Below are 24,496 nucleotides of genomic sequence, written 5' to 3' on the forward strand. Positions count from 1 at the left end.
ACACGGCTGTTGTGAAGCCAGGATGAAGCAATGCATCTCTTTCACCTGCCTGCCACCGGGGATTAAACCAGCCCAAAAGATTTTTGTCCTTTTTTTTTGTTTTGTTTTAAGCTACTGTAGAGCGAGAGATGGAGCTGCGGCATAAGAATGAAATGCTGCGTGTTGAGGCAGAGGCAAGAGCCCGTGCCAAGGCTGAGCGGGAGAACGCAGACATCATTCGGGAGCAGATCCGCTTAAAAGCTGCTGAACATCGCCAAACAGTGCTAGAGTCCCTCAAGTACGTGCAAGCCAGGAGAAGGGCATGGGTTGCCTTGGTGCTTTTGCAGATTTTTCCCATCGCATACGAAACCTTGCTGTTTGTTCCTCTAAGCTCTGAGGGTTATCAAAAGTTAGTTTGTACACTCTCGTACTCTAAACAATAGGAATTATATTAAAGAGAACCCTCTCTTTCCCTTGTTTTGCTACGTTCCCATCTGAATGGGAACCAAAGAGACTATTTATAGTTGTGAATTTTATACAGTTTTTCTAACAGATTATTTCAAGGCTTATTTGCTAAGACTGAGACTCATTTACTCTGAAAGCTCGCAAAGTTCTTTCAGTTTCTGAACATATGCCATGAAGGTATAAAGCAATCTATCTCCAAAGGGGTGGGCATTTGGATTTATAGTTTAATTTAGGTGCATTGAGATTTTGAATAAAAAAAGCTTTAGAATTAAATACTTTTTATTACAGTTCAGCACCAATAATGTATTAAAGAAAGAAATTGATATCATCTTAATGCCAAATGCTTTTCTGGATTTAATCCCAGATCAGGTGTAGACATCAGATTGTAAATGTATTTGCGATGCTTGTTCATGTTTCAGTTCCCAGATGAGTCCTCAATTAGCTTTGATCGGTTCTGAAGATCATCATTATAAAGTTGTCTTGTAAATTGTTTCAATGCAGTCTTTGAAATCCCTTTCTCATCTTCTGCTTGACTTGCTGTTTGCTTACCATAGGACAGCTGGGATGCTTTTTGGGGAAGGATTCCGTGCCTTTGTAACAGACTGGGATAAAGTTACGGCCACGGTAAGATTGTGACGTGTATTGATAACTTCAGGAAGGTCTGTCTGTAAACGTGTTAAACTAACTCCTTGCTCTGATATGTTTATAAACTGTAAACCATGGTGGGAATTTGCTGCTCACTCAGTGCTCTCTGCAGTGCTCATTTAAGGAGATACTGTGCTTCAAATTTTTATTCAAATTAATTCTCATCTTCTCTGTATAGTTAATTTGTTTCTCATTGATCACATAAAAGTTCTGGCTTTGATTGATCAGCAGCATGTAATTGCCTTGTCTTTGGAGGCACCAGCACCTTTACAAACATGTTTCCTGAAAGTTTGCCAGCTGTTACAAGTAATAGATGCAGATTCTGTGAAAAAAGTAGATGAATTTTTCACAGATTAGGTTGTGTTTTTTTTCCCACAGATTGTTCTCGAATTTGCTCTTTCTTGTGTATATAGGGGAGTAGGGGGGTTATCTCATAGCCAGTTAGAGATAACTGCAGGTTTTTTTGTTTGAGATCTTGAATGCAGTTTTTGTTTGACTAGGCTCCAGGCTGACAAGTTTTCATTCAGCTTTTTAACGATTGATGTTCATTGTACTTCCATGATGCATGAACATCTATAAATGTTTATAGGTAAACAGAGCGTTATGAAATGTTTAGTGCTGCTGTTACAGGACTTCTTTGCCAGTGGTGGTTTTTGGGAACAGAGATCTAATCCCTGTTTTCCCCCACCTGCAATGTCTCTTTATGTTTGCAGTTAAACTACAAACTGGAAATGTCTTTTTAGATATGTTAGGGAAAGTATGTTGGAGATGTGTAATAGTTGATCTGACGGGCACAAAAGGGCTTTGTTCCCTCTAAACCAGTGGTCTCAAAAAATTCTTGATTGCATACCCCATATAGTAAAAAAAAAAAAAAATAATCTGAGAACACTCCCCTGGAAAACAGTAAGAGATGCATCAGGAAAGTTTCGTTTATTTTGGTTTTAAATTATAATATTAAGGTACATGATTTTCAGGCCATGGAGAAATTCTTCAGTGTTCCCTTTTGCATGCATTCTGTCTCTGAGCTGCAATTTCTTCCCACTGGGTTAGCTGCCAAGAACTTGCCTGCTGCTCTCATCCCAGGTGGATAGCAGGCTGTCAGCAATCAGGGAGGCTGAGGGTTCCATTTGCATCTATAAAGGAGCACTCCTCGTCTCTGGAACTTCAAGATTTTGCAGGACATGATCTAAAACTCGCTTTGCTGCTTATCTCACAACTTTATATCTAATTTTGATGTAGCCTAGAGACCACTTAGAGAACTGGTATGTGTGCTCTAATAAGTTGATTAAAAGCTGGACCAACATCTTTTCACAAGAGAAAAGAGCTTGGCAGTGGCTTCTTATGGGCTTAAAGTTGTTTCTCAGTGTACTACTTACAACAAAACTTTACAGTGAAAATATATTTTTAGTAGCATGGCTTGTTAAAATGGACATTTTGCTTTAAGTAAGTCACCACCATCTGCTCCACCCTCTGGTTTTATACACACAGGCTGATACAAAAGACACTTTGGTTGAGTGCACTGGGCAGAACAAGACATGCTTTTAGGGGATCCTTTTGTAATCTGTAGGCTGTACCTGGAAGGCCTGCAGGATTCAGAGCCTTTTGCAGATTAGTGCTCGGTGCTTTTAGCTGCATATTCTTTTGACCCAGATACCGGTTTCATGCATTATGGTCATTTTTGCTTCTGACAAGCTCTTGTCGTGTGAATTTGGGACATTTAGCTTAAAAAAAAAAAAAAAGTATATTTTTGGAAAGGAGATAACACAGCTGGAACTCATATTTTCTGTTGCTTTGAAAAATGACTATAAGGTAAGAATTAGCCAGTTATTTTAGGGTTCCTCTAAATGAGCCCTGGATTTTCAGCTTTTCTTGCCTAGTGTAAGGTCTGCTCGTTCCCTACCTCTTCCCATCCATGCAATCCCAAAGGTTCTGATCAAAGTTTTTTTTTATTTCCTGTTTGTTTTTTTTTTTTTTAGTGGAACTAGCTTTGCTTATCAGTCAGAGATTCATTCCTTTGCTAGATGCTTAATGATAAACAGATAGGCACTGTAACCAGACTGATTTGTGGAGTTCGCTTAATAGTTGGGTTCTTCTGTGAATGTGAGTCAAGTCATTTTCCTCTCTTCATACATAGCTGTCGGTCTTAAAGCTGTATCTTGTAACATGAGAGTCAGTGAAGTCCGAAAGTCTGAAGTACTTCTCTCTGCCTGCATGGATCTGATGTATCAACCTGTAACTTTGCTCAGCACTGGATGTTGCTAAAGCAGTTGGTTTAAGAGTGCACGAGATCATCTGCCATGGCACCTTGTTTTTAGAGGGAAAGGTGAAAAGGTGGAGTCTCTCTTGTGTTTTAAAGTCCCTGTAAACTGAGATGAATCCGGTGTGGCAGTCGTCTTATTCTTTGCATCTTAAAACTTGCAGTTCTGAACCCTTCATGTTACCATCCAAAGCAAAGGTGATGTCACACATTGAAGCAGAGAGAAACTGAACAGATGGTGTCTCATGGTTTATTGAACAGTGCCATCCTTGTTGTCCTTGAGGCTTTTGACCTTGTTCTGTGCTTGTAGTAAAAGTCTGCTTGCTTTAAAAGCCATTGCTGCAACTTGCTCTTTTGTCTATCTGGGCTTGCTCTGATATGAATTATTGGCATCTAGCTGTAAGCTGAACACAGCTGATTACTTTGCACTCAGAACTGCGTGGAATAGTTGGCCTCTTCCCAAACACCTTTCAGATTAAAAATAATGCCCCTTGTTCCCTTCTGTTCTCAGGTGAATAGGACTTTTGGTAAATCAACTGACTTGTTTGCTTATGTTCAAACAGATGGAACTGGAGGCTTATGGTTGCACCATAAGTAAAGTTTTGTAAAAGTTATCAGTCTCTGAAAATTAAGGAAACAATCCTATACATGCTGAAGACTTCTGTAAAGTCTTGTTTTCAATTCCTGTCCTGAAATGTTATTCTTAACAACCTCCTGGAGTGTCTTTAGGATTGTCAGCACAGCGCCTTGTCTATTCTGACAGCTAGCTATGGTGGAAAAAGCTGCCTGCAGGGCTCTTGGTTTAATATGAGCCAATGCAGTGCTGAACCGAGCAGCAACCGTGAACCACAGAGAAGTCTGGAGTCTTTCTGCTTCACTGGTAAATTGATGGGAATGTCTCATGTTCTGTGATTTCTGAAAGAACAGTCTCTAATGCAGTGATGGTGATTCCCATGGTGGTTTTGGCTTTGAAGCTCCTCTTGACTACCTGTTTTCCTGTTGTGTTGGGTCTGGCATAACTGTTCACTTTCAGCAGGTGTGCCCTGGCTAGTTCTTTTTTGTTCCCTATTGTGTACTGCCTTGGTGGCAGTCACAGTTCAGATTTTTGTCTTGGTGTTTTAATGCAGCATACATTTTCTTAGGCGGTGAGGGGCCTGGCAGACAGCACTTGGCTGATGTGGGCTTATTCCTAACGGTCTGCGCAGAATCCCTGAGAAAAGAAATGAAACCATACCACTTTCCCAGTGTACTTTTGTTCACAACACTATAAGCAAAAGTTTCAGCATTGTGGGAGATACTGTTTTCTCATAGAAGGTTTATACCTCCTGTTTGTAGCAAAGGTCTGAAAAGCCACACATTTTGAGCAGAGAGTACATATTTCTGGGTACATGACTGTATGCATTATTTGTGCTGCTTCTGCCTTTCACACTGTGAGATGGGGAGCACTAAATGCTCTGCGAATAGGGAGTGTGAGAGCTTGACTGTCTGAACAGGGATGAAACATCGTACCAAAAATAAACCCCTGTTGGTCTGCATTTGTCCTGAATCTTAATTCCCCACCACAGGGCGTGCTACACACAATAGTGTTGCCTTGCCAAGTGTCTGTCTTAATCCTTCCCCCTTTTCTTTGCAGGTGGCAGGCCTAACCCTGTTGGCAGTGGGTGTTTACTCTGCCAAGAATGCCACGGCAGTAGCAGGGCGATACATAGAAGCACGTTTGGGCAAACCTTCCCTGGTGAGAGAAACCTCCCGCATTACTGTGCTGGAGGCACTGAAGCATCCTATCAAGGTAAATTTTAGCGTTGTTCTTGTGTTGCACTCAGCCGTGGGGATGCAAAACTCCTTTTGCAGCTCTTGTGTCAGGCAGGGATTCATCCACGGGTCTGTGAATAAATGTACTATGAAGAGATAGCATAGCTGTGCTGAGCTCATTGCCATCTTATATGATGTTTTTGTCCATGTGAGTTGTCAAAACTGTGGTTAATTTCTACATGACAGTAATTGAATTTGTCCCCTCTAGGTTGGTAAGCGTCTTACCAGCAAGGCTCAGGATGCCCTTGAAGGAGTTGTTCTCAGTGTGAGTACTCTATTTTGCTCTCTTGGTCTGTGAAGGATGACTTTAGGATCTAAACAAGAAAGGCTGTTTCCTTACACTCCAAGAGCTGTAATTCCAGTAATCCTGGAGGCATAGCACCCTTGGGGCACTGAGACTGTAAATAAGCTCCTGTGTTCAGTGCGACTTGCATTAAGCACTCTCTTAACCTTTTTTCCTCTGTGCAAAGCAGTTGGAAGTCTTAGTTCAGTCCCTGCCCTGCTGCACTTTTTCCTCTGTAGTCAGCGTGTATATATACAAAGTCCCACTTTGTATATAGTCATCTAATGTATAGTCATCTAATCTGTTAAGGATTACTGAACCTACAACTGCTTGTAGGCCAAAAAGTTGGAGTGTATGCATTTAGAATCATAGATTGTCCATCTTGTGAATGGTCCTTAACTTGCTAATTAGGATTGCTTCTGTATATTTGCTTCTGAGTTTGATTCCTGGATATCGGGCAAATTTAAGCGCTTCTTGAGGCTGCTGAGAGAAAATGCACCTGCAGGAATAGCTTTCTCCCAGTATCTCTACAAATGCAGTAATAATTATGAACTTGAATGTTTGTGACTTATGTGAAAGAGTTAGTACCGCAAAGAGTTGCTTATGGTTTGATGTATCCCTCCCAGGGCATCCAGTAGGAAGTGAATATTTAGGTGTTATCAGTTCTTATAGTAGTTGCTGCACTGCTTCCTGCACTGCTGCTTTTTCTTATAAAAGAATTGTAGCCAAGTGGACAGAACTTTAAACTAGTAAATCGTGACATAAAAGTGGAAATGACCCTGGTCTGAAGCAATAAGCAGCTGAAGTTAAAGCTTAAAAGGTTGAGGCTGTCGGAGTGCTGCCTACTTGCTGGCACTCATCTGTGAGGATGGTAGACGCAAGTCCATTGGTACTTTCTGTTCCTTAAGTTTATCCCTTTTCTTGCAGCCACAGTTAGAAGCACGTGTGAGAGACATTGCCATAGCAACAAGAAATACAAAAAAGAACAAAAGCCTATACAGGAATATTCTTATGTACGGTCCCCCTGGCACTGGAAAGACGCTCTTTGCCAAGGTAAAACCCTGCCAAGATTCTGACAGCCTGCACATTACAGGGTGCTCTGAAAACTTCAGGGTCTAAGCACCCTCTCTAGCCTGAAACGTATCGCAGTAGTATTGTATAAACTTTGTGTTCTTGTGTCTCTGGGAAGGGAGGAAAGGGCATCCAGCCTGCTTCAACTCTCGTACAGTCACTTGAATTCTAGTGCTAAGCGTAGGCAGAAGAGCCCTTCCATCTGGAAAAGGCACTTGGCAACTATGACTTGTGAAATCGCAACACCAGCCTGCTGTCTCGTTTCCACCTCTGTTAATTTTATGCACTTGTCTAAATAGGATCTGCTGTCACGTACTAATTCCAGAGCAGAGAAGAGCTAGGTATGGCTTTACTGTGCATATGCACTACCGGGATGTTTTTTGCATTGATTTGAGTCAGGATTTGATTTTTAACTTGCTCTTCAGTGCTTGTTCACTAGATGTGAGGTTTCATATGCTTGTTTAACAGTGGCAGATTTGATGTGCTGATGCAAGCTGAATTTTTTTTTTCTTTATCAATACATTAAACCCATATCCCAATAGGTTTTTGCTGCCTGCTCTGACAGTATGTCACCTAGTTTGGATTTCTAAAGCCAGTAGAGAGGGACAGGTCTAGGACATGGCAACAGCAGCATAAGGAGAAGGGAGAAGTGTAAGAGCCAAGATAGGTGATTGGCAGTGGAGGAAGAAGTTTATTTAACAGTCCAGAAGTTCTCTTAACACTTTTCCCCAGTAGCATAGAAAGTCCAAAGGGATGTGGTGGTAGCTGTAAAAGATTGGAGCGGGTCAGAAGGAGGATGGAGGTAAGCGTGAGGAAAGGACTGAGCACATCAGACCTGGATGCCGTAGAGAGGAGAGTATACCATGCTGGGAAGCTGACTGTCTGAGCTGTGACTTTTGCACTTGGGTTAATGTCAGTGACAATACAGGTGGCTACTATTGCTGTTCCAAAAAAAGCAATGTGTCATAATGTGGTGGCCTTCTCTGAGTCCTGCAGGGCAAAGATAGGTCTGTGGTGGTAAGTAGTAATGCTGTACGACAGGATTCTTAAGGCAGATGTAAACACACTTAGATGCAACTGTCAAAAGTTTCCAGCTTTGGACTGATACAAAGTGCTAAACATGAGTAGCAGGAACTGGGTGGTTTGAATAGGCAGAAGAAAGCTTTTTTCCAGCCTCCTCCTGCACCGCAGATAATTGGTTGGATTCAGCTACGCATGTTTCAGTGGGGCTGTTGCCGATCTACTTGGGTTGACTTGTTCACTTTAACCTTCAGATGACTTTCCTTTACTCGGCAGAACTGGATAGCTGGGTCTGGGTCAGCAAACGGTGTGTTAGCTCAGCCTGCTGTCTGTCACCATGGCAGGGCTCAGTTGGTGGCTGCTTTGTGAACTGCTTCTGAGATGGAGGGGAGAGACAGATCTTCCCATTTATTGGCTTCGAATCCTAGTGAAGTCTGTTTTTTCAGATGCAGGTATCTGTGGGCTAATTCACCACTGAGGTGCTGCAGTGAGATGGAGAGCAGGTTAAAGCTGGGGTCTTAATTGCAATATTACACAGCTCACGGTAGACCTGGTTGGGCTGAAGTAGAGGGAGGCTTTGCCAGAGCTAGAATTCTGCCCTGCAGTGACGTGACAGCCTAAGCAAAGTTTGATCAGTGCAAGCCATAGGTTCTTCTGATCTGCTTGGTTAATGTTGGCTATGTCCTGTCAAACTTGCTTTAAGGATAGACTTGCATTTTCTGTCGTAGCAAAAAATTATAGAGGATTTTTTTTTTTTTTCACCTGCAGGCTTCAGGGAAATATTTCCAGCTTGCCCCAGGAGCTTCATCAAAACCCTTCGCTTAGTAGCCACCAGACCAATAAGTTGTGGCTGGCTCTAAAACACAAAGGGAAAATTGTATTATTTTGTCTGAATACTCACTGGGTTCGCTGACCATTTAATTCCAGGCTTTTAAGGTTTTTAAATGAATAAAATTGAGTTGTATTAGTTAAGCATCTAGTAGAGAATAGAATCCTTTGCTGCTGCACAGAGGAGGTTATAAACTAGACCAGGAAGAAAGCAGTGTAAGAAATAAACAATACCCAAGTTAAGGATGAAGGTCTAAGCGCTCTCAGCAGTGCCTTCTGGCATTAAAATTCTGTGCATTGTGTAAGACTAATCTTCCATCTTTCATTCCCTTTCAGAGCAATGCTAAAAGCTGCCCCTAAGTGAATAAAGAGGTATTCTGTAAGAGCATACCTACCCTCTACAAATAAGCGTGCCAACAGGACTAAACTACTTTTATTTCCCTCCTCATCTTCTGTGGACTTGCAGTGAAAGAGTGCTTAACTCACTGGTTTTGTTCCCTTCCAGAAATTAGCTGTGCACTCGGGCATGGATTATGCCATCATGACTGGTGGCGATGTTGCCCCCATGGGGCGGGAAGGAGTTACTGCCATGCATAAACTCTTCGACTGGGCAAACACCAGTAGGAGAGGGTAAGTAAAAGTTCCCCCGAGTCCTGAATTTGGTTTCTTGCTCAAAGACACTCGCTGCAACGATGTAGTTCAGACCCCTAATCTCTGTTATTAAATTATCCTCTCGCATGGATGAGGTAACAATGAACAGGCGTAACATCTCCTAAAGTTTTCCTAGAATGGGTGAATTCTTGATGCTTAGCAAGATTTAAAAAGGCTGAAAGCTTTTGCTCTTCTGCTCCCTCAAACCCTTGTTTGCTTCATATTTTCCAGGTCAGTCATAGCTTGATCTGCTGATCTCACCAGGCAGGTGGAGAGACTTTGCCCACTCTAAGGCTGGGACATGTCTTTCGGAGTGACTAGTTTTCTGACAGTAGTTGGAAGACTTAGCACAGACAGACGTGTAAGCACAGACAGACGTGTAACCAGGTTTTTACAGTCTCAGGATATTATGTTCCCTGTTGCAATTGCTCAGATTCTAGACTCTGATAGCATTTGGATCCAGCTTCTTGTTTACTTTTGAGTCTCAAGCAGAAGTAACCAATTATAAGAAATAAAAGAGAGTAAGGGGGAGACAAATGCCAAAGGCATTGATGTTAGATAGGTGTAAAAGTCAAACTGCTGTGTTTTTTCAGTCACCTTTTAAAAGCAGGCTTTTATCTGCAGAAAAGCATTCATGTTGAGGCTAAATCTTGACTCTCTGATTTTGTAAGAGTATGTAGTTAATTTGTTCGTACTAGTGTAAATGGATTTTTTGCAGTCCGAAGATAGTTGCTTGTCCAGTAAGGATATTAAAATTCAATAGGGAGCTTGCAGTGGGTGTCAGTTTGGGGGTTTTGTGCTGTTTTGATTGCAGGTCTTCTGTAAATGTGGCTAACCAGTGATTTACGTGTTCTCTGATTGCTTTAGATGGACATTATCTTGCAGTGTCTGTTTTAATCCTTGTTGCATTCATCATCTAAATGTTTCTATTTCCCCTTTAAAAAAAAACCAAAACAAAAAGTTGCAGAGTAAATGTCCTAGAGATTTAAACTCTTTAAGCTGCTTCTACACTGAGGAGCTATAGAAGGAAAGGTGTAAGAATTTAGGTGAGCTTAGAAAAAGAGATACGAGGATACTTAACTGCGGATAAATACTGCTGGATGCTTCCACTGAAGAATGCTCTTTCACAGGGTCTGAGTTTATTCTCTGTCCTGATTAAGAACTTCTGTGTGTTTGAACTCCATACACTTCAGATAACCATCTTATGAAAGTTGTGATGAAAGGTTACACGTGTCCATGTACATCGATATTCTAAGCTCCAGTAACATTCAAGTATTTAAGCAGATTTTATTCTGGATAGCCAACAATGTTAGCTGGTAGTACTGTGTTGCCTTTATTAGCTGTAAGCTGTTGTGATAGAAGATGCCTCTCTGCAGAGACCGTAGCCCAGAATATTTTCAGAAAAACTGGATTTGAGTGAAAAATGTTAATAGGCCCTGAAATCCCTTGAAAGACAGCTGGTTTTGAAGCTAGGCAAGAAGGTAATACAAGCTGTGACAGCTTTATGAGCAGCTTGGTTCTGTTATTGATAAACATCTTTATATGCTTTGTCTCTTGGGAAGAGCACTACCCTTGGGTTATAAGTGAATTTATTTTTGTGAATTATTCATTGACTTTATTAATTCACTTCTCTACAGGTTGTAAAACCACTATATTATTGCTACTGTGGTTTGGAAAGGAAAAACCCAACAAAATAACAAAGCAAATTGTAGGGGAGGACTCTGGTTTCAGGTTTTCAGAATGGTATAAGGAAGAAAAATGGCAGGAAGATGCCACTGTCGCCAAGATTTCTTGTGTGCATGCGTACCTGTCTTGCGCACATTTCTCTAAATAGGAGGGGATGCTAAAATAAGCACTCTCTCAAATACCTGGGGAGCCAGGTCTAAATTTCAAAGATCTATTCCAACTTGGCAGTAGCATACCAGCACTGCTAGGTGCAAGCCTATTGCCAAACCATGCCCATGAAAAACTCCCCATCTATATTTAAAAACCTGGAGGAGGTTAAGGTCGTGTGCCCTAGAATTGCTTCCGTTCAGTCGGCTTCTGAACAGCAGGAAGCAGAACTCCAGAGGCCTGGAGTCGGATTCATGGCCTAAGCTAATGCCTCGTCGTTAACTGTTGGCGTGGGCCAAGTGTATGCAATGGAAATGTTGCTGTAGCTGAGAAACGTTGCCACAAGAAATGAATTTGCTTGTGTAATCCTTTGGGCTCACAACTGGTCATCGTTATGGGTGCCTGGTAGTGGGACAGGAGAGTCCTTGAGCCATTTGAGCCTCACTTACCTGTCTCCTGTTACTGTGTAGTGCTTTCCTTTCACAGCCTCTTGCTATTTGTGGATGAAGCGGACGCATTTCTGCGGAAGAGGGCAACGGTAAGTACTTTCTGTGTCCGTTATCTGTGTATGCTGCAGAATTAGTCAGCCAACAGCCGCCTTGTTTAACCTGATTAACTAGCTTCCACGGGCTAAAGATTAGAAGTGGCAGGTGCCTTATGGCTCACCTAATTAAGTGATGCAGAGACAAGAAATTAGAGTCTTGCAGCTGAATGGAATGAGCATCTCAAGACAGACTTGAGAATTCCTCCCGACAAAAGATGGGTGACATCATTGCTTTGGAGGTTTTGCAGGTGACTGGGCAGTAGGAAAGAAAGAGGCATGTCTTGAAAACAGGAGAAGGTTGTTCACACTGCAGAGCTGGTAGCCTGCAGGGTTTGTTTTTTGTCCCAACAGATGTTAATCTTGGGAGGTTTTCGTAACAGAACTGCTTTTCGCTACATTAACAGAGCTACGCTAGCATCTTCCCCTGTACAAATGATTTATGTTTTCAAAGTAAGTCACCATATTGTACATTGAATCTGGACCTGCTACTTGAACCCCAGTGGTCTATTTAAAGAGCTGTCCCTAGGACATTACTTTGAATGTGTGAATTCTTTGTTGTGGCGTATTTTCCTCTAAGTATCTTATTGGACTTCCTAGCTAAAATAGTGTTCAGCAGGGAAAACCACCTGGGCCAATGGTTAGAACCTTGGGTTTGAAATCAAGAGAATCACTGAGTAAGTGGGTAAATATTTAATCTCTCTGCTGGAAGCTTTAATTGCTAACCTTTTTCCTGGGTATTTAAATTGATCCTTTTTTTTTTTTTTTTCAAAGTATTACAGTGCTTTGGATTCTGCTGTAATGCAAATACTTGACAATAATGCTGCTTAAAGCTGTGACGTGTCTTAGGTCCCCAAGCAGCTGATCTTCCTTTGGATTTCATCTTTGCAGGAGAAAATCAGCGAAGATCTCAGAGCAACTTTAAATGCATTCCTGCACAGAACAGGGCAGCACAGCAACAAGTAAGTAGCCAGTTTCAGCCCTTACAGCAGTTGCTATTTCCCTGAATTGTGGAAAGTTTGTAAAGGGTCTGCAGTGTGCAAATGGAAGGTGGAAAGGTATTATCTGTGCTACTAAGGACTTGAAAAAAAAAAAATCTGCATAGAATTTCAGTTTATATACTTGCTCCTCCTTTATCTTTTCCTGAGACCTGGAAATTAGAACTCAGAAGGGCTGTACACAGGGTAGAGATCGGTGGTTGTAAAAAGGGTGTGTGTTTGGCCTGTGTGAGCAGATGTGCAAAGGGGGTCTTGAACTGCCTTTCAGGACAACGCTGCTTCTGCATGTGGGATGTGGTGGGGAGCAGTTCCCTTTCATGCAGTGGTGTGTTGTCTCTGTATGTGAGAAGCTGAGTTTCTCCCTTAGTAAGGTTGTAGTGAAACACCTATTATAGTAACCTTGTGACATCTAAATAATTATTCTAGAAGGTGGTTGTTTCAGGACAACAGCAGGGTGTTTTGTGTCCTTGGAGGTCTCTCTTGAACTTGTTAAAACCAATGCAGCTCTAACTGATAGTTGCTTGTAGGTAGCTTCTCTGTACCCTTCTCTGTCACAGCGAGGTGCCTTGGAAGGTGTGCCTTTCCAAAATGAGTAGACTGCTAGAAAGCAAGGTGTTGAGCCTGCAAGAACCTTCCAAGATCCTTGGTTTCCTCTTTGGGAGGATAGCAAGTCTCTTCTGAAATGATATATAGAATTGCTCTATAAATGCTGAGTTGAGTATAATTATTGTTAAACAACGTTGTACTTGCTGGCTGCAAGGATAAATATAATATATATTGGCAAAATACATATGTTCCGCAGGACCCAGAGCAAATGGTGCTTAAGATGGAAATACAGTTTTCCGAGGTGAAAACTGTAGATATCCCGAGCTCCCAGGTGATCTCTAGAAATGTCTTTTGCCCTGTACCTGCAAAGATGATAAAGATGTTTAGATGGAACTGCAGAACTTTTAAGAATAATAGCATGCATGTGTGCTTTAGCTTTAGATAGTTCCCCCTTTTTCTAGGAAATAGTCCTTTTCAGACTTGTAAGGGCTCATTGCTGTGGATCTAGCAAAGTTATATTTTTGACCAGATTTATAATTGCACTGCAAGCCAGTGACTGGCAGGGGCTGGTAAGGGGACGGTTCTTTCCCCTGATGTTAAATTGCCTTAGCAGGGCTCCGGGGGTGCTTGTTTGGTGCTGGTGGGTGCTACGCCTTCGCTCAAAACAGTTGAGCTGTCATTTTGTCAGATGTTGAATTCAACCCTAATTTAAACTGTGAGCCATTCTAGGAGACTGAATGTGTCCTTGTGATTCATGCACTGCTTTCTGCTTTTGAACAGCCTTGTTGCTGCTTTGGGCAAAAAGGAGTCTTTTATCCATGAATCGGAGTTCACTTGAATGAGTCTAATAGTGCATGTAAATCTAACTGTTTTGGTGAGACCCTGAGGAGTGCTGTTACTTTACCAGTGAATTGTCACCAACGCAACTAAGTACTAAGTATAGTGAATTGCTGGCTCAAACTTCCCAAAGAAATTTCTGCATCTTCTTGCTGGATAGCTGCCTGCGACTGCATCTCTTGCTTGTTTATATCATTTTCACAATAGAAATAAGCAAGACCTGAGTATCAGCTTGCATGTCAATCCTTTATCCAAGCTGTGTTTCTGCAGGGGTTTGTGGGAAGTCCATGTTAGTAGAAAAGGAACAGTTTCATGCCTGTGTGGCTCTTGGGTTGGCAAAGTTATCTTCAGAAATGACGGCAAAGAACACAGCCCCCTGTAGAATAGGATTTAAATAGAATGCAAGAACGTCAATATTCCAATTGCTGCAGTTAAAAGCCCATTTCAAATTATAATGCGCTATTAAGCTGGTAACATCAATTAAAGCATTAAAGTACAATTGGCATGGGGAAGGAGCATCACTACAAAGCAAAAGAAAAGGTTTCTGGCTTCAAAACACGGATGAGAGCAGAACCTGGAAGCTGGCACATCTGTAGCATGGAGCAAAGCTTGGTAAAACAAACCAGCTTTGTTATATGGTACCCATTGGGAACGCCTCTTTCTGCACACATTAGACTTGGTAGCAGGAATGTGTTGGCAGACTTGCTTGAAGGAAGCAAGTTGGCTTTTACCAGCTGCTGAAGAATGATCTTCCCATACACAGACCCAGCAGTGATACACTCCCCTCATTCTTAGGCCAGGATGAGTCCTTTCAATGCTCTGCAGCTCACTGAGCTGGCTGAGGTTTCGGTAATGCTGTTGGCTTTCAGTTTGGCAGCCGTTCCTACCTTCAGAGCAGGATTACGACAGCCCCTCATGATTCTTATGTGCTGTGCAGTTAGCAGCTTGAAGTCAGTTCCCCAAACTGGAGATAGGTGTTTGCCAGAGAAGATCTCTCCATGTTGTCCAGCCTCGCTGCAAGGTTTCAGACTTGAGAGGTCTCTGGGAGGTTGTACTCTTGCTAAATGTTTGTGATATTCCTGACCCAAGGGAGATTGTGGGTAAGGTGACAAATTAGGCTTCTGTGGCAGTCTGGGGAAGGCTGATATTGGAAGGCTAAGTACTGAATTAGTTACATTTCAGTTCTAAATAGCTTGAACTGCACTGCATTTTTAGGATGTTGCTTGAGATACTGTTCAAAGCTGTTTTTTAAGGGATCTTCAGACATGCCAGGTAATGAAATGCCTTAGATACTGGCTAGTTCCCAATGTTCAGACTGGTTCATTGACTTTTATATTTGTGGGGTTTTTTTCAGTCTTTCCTCTCTTGTTTCATACTTCCAGGTTTATGCTTGTTTTAGCAAGCAACCAGCCTGAGCAGTTTGATTGGGCTATCAATGACCGAATAGATGAAATGGTGAACTTCGATCTGCCCCAGCTAGAGGAACGGGAGCGGCTTGTGAGAATGTATTTTGATAGGCATGTCTTGAAGCCAGCCACAGAGGGTAAACAGTGAGTATCCCTGCAGAACTCTCCCACCCTGCAGGATTCTCTTTCTTGTATGGTTTTTCTTCATCTCCTTTTCTGTGTGTTCCGTCACACTATCTATAAACCCGCTTTATACAAGTAGTACAGGTAAGAGTTGGAGATGCTTCTTGCTATCCTGTTACGGGATGAGGTGCCATCCTAGAGTTTCATGCCATGGTTTGTTGTGCCTATAAAATTCAGGAGACCAGTTACTGCACTGGAGACAATAATGCAAGTAGGAACAATGTTGGAACTCCTCACATCCAAGCGCTTGTCTTTGCTTGGCTTAACAGAGACAAAGCAGACCAAGTTACTCGTTTCCTTGTGTGCTGTGCAGTCTTGCACTTTTTTTGGTCTTAATCCAGGTACGCACGTTTCTTTGTGCCACAAAATCGGGCTTTCTGGGCCCAGGAGAACAACTTCTGTACTCAGGCTGGATCTTTCTACAGAGATTGATCCGATCTGATCTTTGATTTCATTGTAAGTGTTGCTCTTTACAAAGCCTACCTCCGACTCCCTCGCTCTCCCGTCCTGTCCTGTGGCTACATGTAAACTAAACCTTGTTCTTCTGCTTTCCAGGCGTTTGAAGCTGGCCCAGTTTGACTACGGGAAAAAGTGCTCGGAGATTGCCAGGTTGACAGAGGGCATGTCTGGCCGAGAGATCTCTCAGCTTGCCGTGGCATGGCAGGTAAGTAGGGCTTTTATCACTCAGCTTCTTGGTTCGTTTTCCCTTTCTGGAAGGTTTGAGTCTTTGATGTTGGAGTCTCAGGTTTTGTTTCACTTCTGGAAGTTTTGTTATGTCCATATGGTAGCACTGGAATGCTGCTAGCTCTAGGGTGGGTGTCAGAATGGCAGCTTAATTCCTCATCTCATAAATGGCAACTCTTTTTATAATCACCAGTCGCGTACTGAATTTAAGCAAAGCCAAGTGATTTAAGAATAGGTTTGGGCAAATCTTCTTGTCCACTACTCATGTTCCAGCTCAAGAAGCTCAGTAGAGGAGATGCCTAATATTGTGGCCCATAGGTATGACAGCGTTGGGGCACTAAAACATCCTTCTGCACTGCTTTGTTCTAAACACGTTTTTAGTGCAACTTCAGTAATTGAAGGAACAAAACTAACTAGAAAACAGAGCTGAAAAGACTTAGTACTTCTACATGCATGGTACCTATACCGAAATAAGAAATGCAGTCACTTTGAGTGCAATTGTTCACAAACTCGACAACCTTAAGCGCTTTCTTTTAATCAGGCTTTCAACCTGTTTTGTCACAGCTGCCAGTTTCTTCCTGGCTTGTGTATTTTTATAAACTAACCTAGTAATAGCAATTTAAGGAACACATTCCAAATTGTATGTCATGTAACTTACTAATGTCAGCTTCCTTTCAGGTATTGTATAAACAAAGGGGTTTGTTTATTCATTTATTTTAGCAGTTTACAAACGTTTTGCAAAGTTTGTGCATTTCCTTCCTCCTACTGCTGTTTTTCCACCTTTTAAGGTACAGAAGGTACTTATCCTTTCTAAACCATTTAACTGCAGTGGTCATGAGCTGAGGTCCAAAGCAGCTGTTGGAGTTCCGTTAGTCCTTATTTTATTCTTTGTATGTTAGCACACAGCTGGTTAATTTTACTATGTGAATTTTATGTTATTGAAACATACTCCAAAATGTGTGCTGTCATCTGAAAATGTATATAAAGCTTTATTTTTAATTTGTTTCTGTTCTCTGCCTGAAAACATACCAGGTTAGTATTGTTACCAGCTCAGTCAAGAAGCCTAGCAAGATGCTTGAAGACTATTTGAGATTCAGAGAGAGGTAGTGCATGTTGATGGGTTTTAGATGTCCAATTAGGGTGTGTTCAGACACCATTCTGGAGAGGTGCCAGGTTGAAGGAAAGACCAGACTCTTGGGCCATTCTGCCTTTCACAGAGCCAGTAGATCGTGGTTTCACTTTTTCTGAGTATAGATGTGCTTTTTGTGGGCTTTTGATTTTGAAACCCAGGATACAGACCTGGTATGTTTGTCTTAAACTGAGTGACAGTGGTGTGGGAGAGAAAGCAGACCACTAATTGTCATGGAATTTCTTTATTTCTCTTCATTTAGAAGAGAATCCCCTTCCCCATGTATGCGAAAGACTGCTGGCAGGCATTTCCTGTAATAAAAAGTTGTGATAAAAAACAGAGAATCATTTATCAGCTTTGCTTTTTATCAGCCCTTATCTCCTAGCTTGTCATTACCCCCCAGGAGTGACCTCAGCTTTTATCAATTTATCCTTTAAGTGATCTTGAAGGAAGGGGAAGGTGGGGGTGACTAATTCCTGAGCATTGTTGCCCTGATGACTTTTTAAAATGTACCTCATAGCACCAGAACTATTAACGAGGTTCTATGTAAAATTGCAGCAGGAGGTTATGTTCCTCTCTGCTGCCAAAAAAACAGGTAAAGGGCTTTAAAAAAAAGGCAAGACTTGTTAACCACTGCCTTTGGTGTTGCTTATGTAAAGTAATAAGGGTACGGCACTTCGGTAGCTGTGGTTGGAAGCCTCTCTGTAAGTGGGTGTTTTAAGTACTCTTAACCCAAGTTGATCTCTTGAATGGTATCAGAATTTCGGGGCCTGGGCCAGCACTAACAGGTAGCTGGTTATCGGTAGCTTTGTAGCTGATGGAACGCGCTCTCCTATCGGGGAGGGATTGAGGCTGCAGTTTGACGAACATTTCTGGCAACGCAAGTCCTGCCTCATATTTCTGCCTTTCTGCTGTCCTTTCCGTTGTGCCGGTACACCTCTTTGTGTGGCTGTGCTGTGAACTGGGTCAGGGAGCTGATCAGAACTAAAAATAACTTGGCAAAGAGAAGTTAACTGCATAGCTACGCTGTTGTCCTGGCACGTCTGAGGAGGTGGATCAGGGTAGGTAGGGGCTATATAAACCAGCAGAACTGGCTCAGGAAAATGCTTATCCGACTTTCCTCAGCGGGATGTAACAGCTCTAAGGTGGCTGTATACTACAGATGGGACTGTTCACTCTTGAACTGTTGGTCTTTTAAACTCCTGTATGACTGAACCTGTACTGAATTGCATCAGTACGGGTTGGGGGCTGACATCCTGGAGAGCAGCTCTGTGGAAAGGGACCTGAGTGTGGCCAGCAGGTCAAGGGAAGTCATCCTCCCCCTCTACTCTGCCCTGGTGAGTCCACATCTGGAGCACTGTGTCCAGTTCTGGGCTCCCCGGGTCAAGAAGGACAGGGAACTGCTGGAGAGGGCCCAGCAAAGGGCTGCAAAGACGATGAGGGGACTGGAGCGTCTTTCTCATGGGGAAAGGCTGAGGGACATGGGGCTTTTCAATCTGGAGAAGACTGAGGGGGGATCTTATCAACGCTTATAAATGCTTAAAGGGAGGGTGCCGGGGGGTGGGAACAGTCTTTTTTCAGTGGTGCCCAGTGATAGAACAAGAGGTAACAGGCACAAACTTGAGCAGAGGAAGTTCCATCTCAACCTGAGGAGGGACTTCTCTCCTGTGGGGGCGGCAGAGCACTGGCACAGCTGCCCAGAGAGGGGGGGAGTCTCCCACTCTGGAGCCATTCCAAACCCGCCTGGACGTGTCCTGTGCCACTGCTGGAGGTGCCCCTGCTTTGGCGGGGGTGGCACTGGGGGAGCTCCAGAGGGCCCTTCTGACCCTCACCAGTCTGGGATTCTGTGAACTTCTGATTCAAGGTGCTGCATGCCAAAGATGGCTGATGTAGGAGATAACCTGATGTGAGCAGCACCTTTATGAACACACACTTGAATTTTAATCAGTTTGCAAGCTATAATTTTGTCTGCCTTGGATGTGTGGAGATATAAGAAAGCTACAAAAGGGCTTGACCTGAGGATTTAGGGAGTCTCTTCTGTGACTAGTTAAGGTGAATGTCTGGACTTCCTCCTCAGTTCCCTGCTTGCAGTTGCCCCCCACCACCACCACTCTCCACCCAAAGCATTGTCAGGTGAACACAGGCAGGAAGAGTTTGAGATGACGTACAAGTTGAGAAGAAGAAGGGCAGGAAGAGCTAAGAAAAGGGAAAAATGAGGTATGTCTCTTAAGAATTCTGTTTCTGATCTTAGTAACACCTTACAGAGCTGGTAAACAGCAGATGTCGTGAGCCTAGTGCTCTTTAGAAGTCCTCAAAGCAGACTTGAAATGACTATGTCTCGAGACATTTAAGCTTCCAACACTTTTCTAGATAGGCTGATCACAACAGCTGCTGAAATGCAATATGCCTGAGGTCTCTGTTTAAATAAATTCAATTGACCCATCCTGGGGAAGATTACAGCACAAAGCCCTAGTGACAACTGCTGGCTGTGGACGATGGAGCACAGAGCTGGATGGGAGCGTTTTGTTTGCTTTTTGTTTTCAGCTATTTTGCATAGTGCCCTGATGTGACTTGGAGCTAATCCTCAAAGTGTAGGCTTAATTGCAACATGCCTGTTGCTTAATTCACCTCAACTTTGTGTATATATTTTCTTAATTAGTTTATTCCTCTGACAGTCATTTGCACTGTTGCTGTCTGTATGCGTTATACCTCTGTAGACATGTCTTGGAACAAAACTTCAACCAGCATCTGGACAACAGAGACAACCGCAGAGGGACCAGAAGGGCAGGCTTCACTGGTGAGGTGTTGATCTGTCCTGCTGCCTCAAGCTGACTGGAGCCTTGTTGCTTGCAATTCCAGTCTTAACATCGATGTGATGAAACCTAATCAAATCACCCATGAAGCACGGGTAGCACTAGGAAAGGCAGCGAGGCATCTTCATTGGTACTCCTGCTCCCATCCCTGAATCTGCAGAAGTGCTGGAGGAAGTGGACAGGGAGCACAGGAAGGTATTCATCATGGACTTGATGTAATTTTGACATGGATCCTCATCAGCTCAATTTAGCTTTCCTGAAGTCGCCTCTCATGGCAAGAACTGAACCTCAGAGGTGGTTTGGGGAGAAGTGAAGTTCTGAAGCAGTAGGAGGAGAAACAGTCATCACTAGGCTCTTACAGAGTAACCTAGAGCGGCAGCGTATGGCCGCTCTGCCGTCCCCTGGCCTCATAGTCTTTTCCCATGAAGTGGTTTTGGAGTGCTCTGCCAATATTGCTTTTAACAAAAACATCTTGGTTTAAACTAGAACCCTGAGTGATAGCTGCAGCTTTCTCAGGCTGAATTCCACTCTAAGGTGGGCTTGAAATGGATTGGCTGTCGTTTACGTGAAGTTCTAAAGCACTGTTGTTTCATTCTGGCTCAGATTGTCTTGAATTTACCAAAGAGGAAAAAATAAGATGGAGAAAACCAGAGGGTGTAACTTCTAGCACTGGGAAAAATATTGCTGTCTGGCACAGCTAATAGTCTGCGTGCTAGAAATCCATTTTAATCTCTTCTGTGGAAGACCGAGCATTCCCTTTTGTCCTTGTGCTTTTCCATTCCCCATATCTAATCCTTTATGAACGTAGCATGGATTAGATGCATTTACACACTGAAAAATTCCCTTCAGATCTATTTATAGTAACATGCAGTTTCTTGTTCTGCACCCTGTACTTAAACCCATTGATGTGCTTTAGATAAAATGTCAAAAAAAGCAACCTTTCACTATTCCAAGCCGTAATCTCTGGAAGATTGTTTTGGCAACACTTCAAGAGAATTCCCAGGAGTCTTCTGTCCCGGTGTTAACGATAGAGGTGGGCTTCCTGGCATTTCCTTGCCTTGTGTGCCACTGATATAAATGCCTTTTTGCTCCCTGAACCTTGTTTATATTTAAAAAATTAAAAAAAAAAAAATCATCTGCCTGACCAAAGTTATGGGAAGAATTTAATGTTTCTATAGCGGTCTGAGCTCAATGACATAAGCTGGGGAGTGTAGGGAGGTGTTTGTGTTTTGGGTTTTTTTTGAGCAGGCTGTTTTCATTATAAATGTGATTCAAAGGATACAGATTAGTTTGGCCAAGTTAAAATAAACCACAGTTCTTGGCTGAAACTAAACGTTAGGTCATCTAGGCTGGGCTTGTCATCTGTGCTCCGTCCCTCTACTTCCTCCCCAAATACTTAGCTTTCAGATTATTTCATAATTGGATTTGAGTTATAAAACATGAATAGTTGCACTGGAGAAAATGGGTTAAAATTTGTCCATGCAGAAGGCAGAGGTATGAATATAAATGAGGCTCAGTACCCGTTTTTGTGTGTGTGCAAGCTACTCCCAGAAGGGACAGCTGCTTCCCCCATTTGCTTTCTTGACAGCTAGGGCCTGAGGCTTTCTATAAATAGAAAGTCATTGAGAAAATCAACAGAGCGTGAACTGCACAGCTTTGCAGGAGTTTCCACAGTTGAATTTATGGTCTATGCAGTGGCAGGGAGGAGGGAAGACATCCTCTTTATTCGCACATCCCAGGAAAGCATTTACTCCATTTTTAAAACACCAAATCCTCCTGGCTGGAGGGCTGCGTTGACAAAAGGCTGCTGGCTCCTTTTAGCTTTAAGTCCCTGGTCATGTCCTAAAAAACCCTAAATTAAAATAAAAAGGAGGGTGGGTGGGTTATGGGGGTGAGTCAGAGAGGATGCTGCAGCTGAGCAGAACCTGTCCGCCGTGCCCCTGTTACAGTGCTCAGAGAGGACAGCCCGTGTTGTGATAGGTGTTGTGCAAATATTTGTGGCAGCGGCAGGTTATGGAAGCAGTGCTCTGCTGGTGTTTGCGGGAAGTAACTGCCTCGCTGTGTTCTGGATGCCTCCTGCTCGGTCGTTGAATGCAGAGGACAAGTGCCTTTATGCAAAGTGAATTCTCTATTTGCAGACCTCCTATTCCTCCGCACTCCTTGCCTGCGGTCAGTGTTTACTCCAAACTTGAAGTGTGAGCGTTAGCCGAAGTTGTCACTTCTGCCTTAAGGAGGGATTACAAAGGTTTTTGCACATGGAAGGATCCGTTTTGATGTTTCTTGCAGTAAAAACCAGTGCCTGCCAGCGCTCTGGTTACATGTGGTTTGTGCAGTGAGACCTCTTGTGATCTACCCCGTTCCCCAAAAAGGGCAGTGAAGTAAGGGCTACAGAGTAACAGCTTGAGGAGGCTAAAAAATTACTTGGGTAACCTTTTGTCTGTTTCTTGAAATAACTATTCTTCCTGCAGTGAGGTAGCAGTAATCCAACAGGCAGGTGTAATTGGCCGTACTGGGCTGGTCAGTACTGCGATGATGCTGGCCAACGCGACAGCTTGCTCTGGCCTTTGTCTTCTCTCCCATCCACATCACTGGACAGTGGGTGCATTAAATGGTCACACTGTAATTTCTTTCTGTGACACCTTTGCAGTAAACCTCATTGCTTGGTATAATTGATGTTTTGCACCGTTAATGATTTATGGAGCCTGTATGTGATACCTTAGAAACACACTTCAGCCGGTCATGAAAGCCAAAGTTGATATTCCTAACTGGGATCTTGGGGAATGCCCTGCAGACAGAAGGGTTGGCAAGTGGCAATCCATGACGAGATGGCTCTGTGGAAGGAGAGGGATGTGGACAGAAGTTTGGGGCTATTTGGGGCAGGCGGCGTGGATGTGAGAGGCTGGAGGGAGTCCCACCGTGAGTAGTGTGAAGCTCCCTGGCTGGCATAGCTGCGCAAGGAACTGCAGCGCTGAGTCGCTTGCAGGAGCACTTGCACAGGGAGCAACCAGATTTAGAAATCTGTAGCTTGGAGTTGCTTTGTTACCTTGGAGATGGGTACAGCTAACAGCGTTCGCATCCTTCCCTTCCTTGGAGGGTACGGCTGCTTGTGTTGTCATCTGCAAAATGTCCATCAGGGGAGTCCTAGCCGTCCTGCGTGTTTGGACAAAAATGACAATCCTTTTGGTGCAGCTGAAGCGAAATGGCACGTGGTCCTGTTTTCCCTAAGCTGCCACTGGAAATATGGGCTCTTTGGCAAGGATGTCAGTGGTCCTTTTCTGTAAGGAACTATGATCAAATTTATACTGCCTATCAAAGTAGCAACAGGAACAAGAGTTAATTTATCAAGCAGAATTGGAGAGACGAGTTGAGGTATGAATGGAGGGGGGAGAAAAGGGCAGGTCCCACTGGCGGATGAGTATGGGGTGGGAGCTGACACAGCACAGAAGCGATGCAGGGGAGATTTGCTAGCAGAACGCACATGGAAAGCAAGATTAGTGCACATTAGACATCATTGTAGAGTTGCCACATTGCCAGTATTCACCCTGGCACTGCTGTTAGTTCTCCTGTCTAAGTGTTGAAAACATTTTCCGTTGTCTTGGATGGAGTCATTCAATCGCCACGTGCACCTATTACTCTTTACCTTATTGGCTGCATATGTGCATCGCTCTTAAAGCAGGAGAGGAAATTTAAGCAAGCCAAAGTATGACTGCAGCTTAACCATACTGGTGATGTTCAGCATTATGAACCTTGTCTCCGCTGAAGGCAAAGATCTTGCCTCCCAGAAAATCCAGAGGCAGGTGGGCAAAGGTGCTTGTTCGTAGCTCAGAGACAAAGGCTTTAGTGTAGCTGTGAATGTTTCTCCGTGCTGGGGCAGTTGATGTGTTTCAGTCCCTGGTACAGCTGCACCAAGGAAGACCTTTCAAATGGCAATACGCCAGCTTGCTCTGGGTACCACCGCTGACTTAGAAGACTGGGTGCTGTGCTAGGTAGTGTGGGGGCAAATGTGCATGGAGAAGAAAACAAGAGAGAGGTACCAGTCTCAGATCTTCACCGATCCTAGGAATTGCCATCACTAACTTATGTCTCTTCTGCCTTTGCCTCTCCAGGCTGCAGCTTATGCGTCAGAGGACGGTGTTCTTACAGAGGCCATGATCGATGCCCGGGTAGCTGATGCTGTGCAGCAACACAAACAGAAGATGGAGTGGCTGAAAACGGAGGGTGCTGAAGCAAGGAAAGGGGCTGGCAGCAACCCACTCCTGCCTTTCCCCAAAGGAACACCAGTGTGAGAAGTCTGCAGGCTTCGGACCAGCATGTGTGGGGAAGTGGGTGTGGGAGAAAGCTGAGGGGGGTCTTTTGGGCCAGTGTTTGGCGGAATCGTGTGTTGAAAGAAATTTGGTGCAAGGGAGGGGGTTCTGCCTCAGTCTGCCTTTGATTTCATGTTTTTAAAGTGCACCAGGAAAAAAAAAATGGCTTAACTAAGGCAGAAGTAACTGTATTAAAGGACCCCCTTGCTGA

The 24,496-nt window shown here is 43.4% G+C and overlaps 1 protein-coding gene across 1 annotated transcript in view; it reads left to right on the plus strand.

The window, feature by feature from the left end:
• The window catches only part of ATAD3A (ATPase family AAA domain containing 3A), a 29,475-nt gene extending 4,979 nt beyond the window's left edge, over positions 1-24,496 (plus strand). Inside the window, exons 6-16 of the mRNA XM_082493635.1 lie at positions 112-277; positions 999-1,068; positions 4,980-5,135; positions 5,367-5,423; positions 6,369-6,494; positions 8,866-8,990; positions 11,331-11,382; positions 12,277-12,347; positions 15,149-15,316; positions 15,911-16,019; positions 24,088-24,496. Of these exons, the coding sequence (XP_082349761.1) occupies positions 112-277; positions 999-1,068; positions 4,980-5,135; positions 5,367-5,423; positions 6,369-6,494; positions 8,866-8,990; positions 11,331-11,382; positions 12,277-12,347; positions 15,149-15,316; positions 15,911-16,019; positions 24,088-24,267 (1,280 nt within the window). The 3' untranslated portion in view covers positions 24,268-24,496. The remainder of the gene's footprint in view (positions 1-111; positions 278-998; positions 1,069-4,979; positions 5,136-5,366; positions 5,424-6,368; positions 6,495-8,865; positions 8,991-11,330; positions 11,383-12,276; positions 12,348-15,148; positions 15,317-15,910; positions 16,020-24,087) is intronic.

This window comes from Vanellus vanellus (genome assembly GCF_965231255.1).
Source record: "Vanellus vanellus genome assembly, chromosome: 20".
Lineage (NCBI taxonomy): Eukaryota > Metazoa > Chordata > Aves > Charadriiformes > Charadriidae > Vanellus > Vanellus vanellus.